Source organism: Galeopterus variegatus, unplaced genomic scaffold (assembly GCF_000696425.1).
Source record: "Galeopterus variegatus unplaced genomic scaffold, G_variegatus-3.0.2 Scaffold7990, whole genome shotgun sequence".
Lineage (NCBI taxonomy): Eukaryota > Metazoa > Chordata > Mammalia > Dermoptera > Cynocephalidae > Galeopterus > Galeopterus variegatus.
The window spans coordinates 4,981-6,492 of record NW_007734101.1 but is presented as its reverse complement, the minus strand read 5'-3'; the positions used below and the strand labels follow the sequence as shown (position 1 = coordinate 6,492).

The 1,512-nt window shown below is 42.9% G+C and overlaps 1 protein-coding gene across 1 annotated transcript in view; it reads right to left on the bottom strand.

The window, feature by feature from the left end:
* Positions 1 to 1,512, bottom strand: part of SHC3 (SHC (Src homology 2 domain containing) transforming protein 3) — a gene marked incomplete at its 5' end in the record, with an annotated part of 40,786 nt that overhangs the window by 37,314 nt on the left and 1,960 nt on the right. The window contains one exon of the mRNA XM_008592526.1: positions 184 to 237. Coding sequence (XP_008590748.1) covers positions 184 to 237 — 54 coding nt within the window. The remainder of the gene's footprint in view (positions 1 to 183; positions 238 to 1,512) is intronic.

The following is a 1,512-nucleotide window of genomic DNA, read 5'->3' as shown; positions in this document are numbered from 1 at the left end:
AAAAAAAAAAAAAAAAAAAAAAAAGATAGTCCAGACGTCCAGAAGAGGTTTTGAAATCACGAGAGGGAAAATCACTGGCATCGTAGTTACCTTTCCTTATAGTGTCTTAAGATGCACCCTTCGGAAGCACCCTTCTCAGAAACTCCTGACACGAGCCCAAGAAACAACTCCGAGGCCACTTACCGGATCCCCCCCAGAGGCGAAGGAGATGGACTGCATGTGATGATTCGCTATGATCTGCAGGCCCCAAACAAGAAAAGAGATGTGCTGTTATTTCCATTTCCATATCTCGGAAAATCAACTATTTGTTGGCAGGCAATATGAATTGGCAAGTTTTCCTGAAAAATTGGCACCCATACGAAAATAACAATTATAAAAGTATTAACACCAGATAACCTTTCATGAACTTTCACAACCTGCTGGCTGCTGGCTAGCTGCCTGGCCAGAAGGATCTCATTTCAGCCTCCCAGCAACCTGGATGGAGGAACTGATATGATCCCATTTTACAGGTGAGAAGCCTGAGGCCAGAGGGGCAAAGTGGAAGAAACACAAGAGGAAGACAGCCAGTGATCAGCAGAGCTGTGAATGGGTATAGGGGCTCCAACCCAGGCCAGGTCTCAACAACCCACACACCGAAACATCTCAAATTACAGTTTCTGTTTCCAAAAATGCACTGGGGTCTCTGAGACAGAGCCCACAGCTAGAATGGGGTGGAGGGGTGGGGGTGGAGCGTGGCCTTCCCCCCCATCCTATCTGTATCATGTGCATATAAATTAGAGAGCTGGCATCCAAGAGAGCTGGCATCCAAGATTCAAAATCAGTACCATCTAAAGCACTCTTGCAATTTATCAATTTAAAATCCAGAGAGGACATTCCAAGTTAATTTTAAAATGGGAAATTTCCATTAGCTTTATAAACTGCAGTGTACAGTGGAATTTAGGAGACACTGAGTAAATTAGAAGCTGCCCTAAATTTAAAAGCTACGTAAGTCTTCCATGCTATTTTTATCTGTTTGAAGACAATGTAATGACATCGAAGTAGGTTTCTGGGGGTGGGAATAGAGCTCTTGTCTCCATCCCAACAAAACCAGGTTTATTTCTGCACAGTCCCCTCAGGCCCTTGTCCTCAGGCAGGCAGGCAGAATTCACATAGCTATAATTACACCATCTGAGGGATTTTTCCAAACATGTCTCTGTAAAACTCGAAAGAAAAATATAATTCAATGATAAGATTAAATATTTTTAAATGCCTACTTCAATTGTGGACACTTGCAAAACTTCAGGATCTAGAAAAACCTGAGTATGTAAGTGAATACACCACGGTGAGGCTGGCTGGGCAGCCCGTGCCCAAGCCTCAGCTAAGTTACATCAGTAACAATAGCCCTCGAAGCTCTCTGGAATCTTGCCTTTAGTCCAGAGTGCAGGGCTCCTAAGAGAACAATGACGAAATAGTAGTCCCCAAATAATAATAAACTAAAGCTCCCAACGTTTTTAATTTTTGCTTATTTAATTA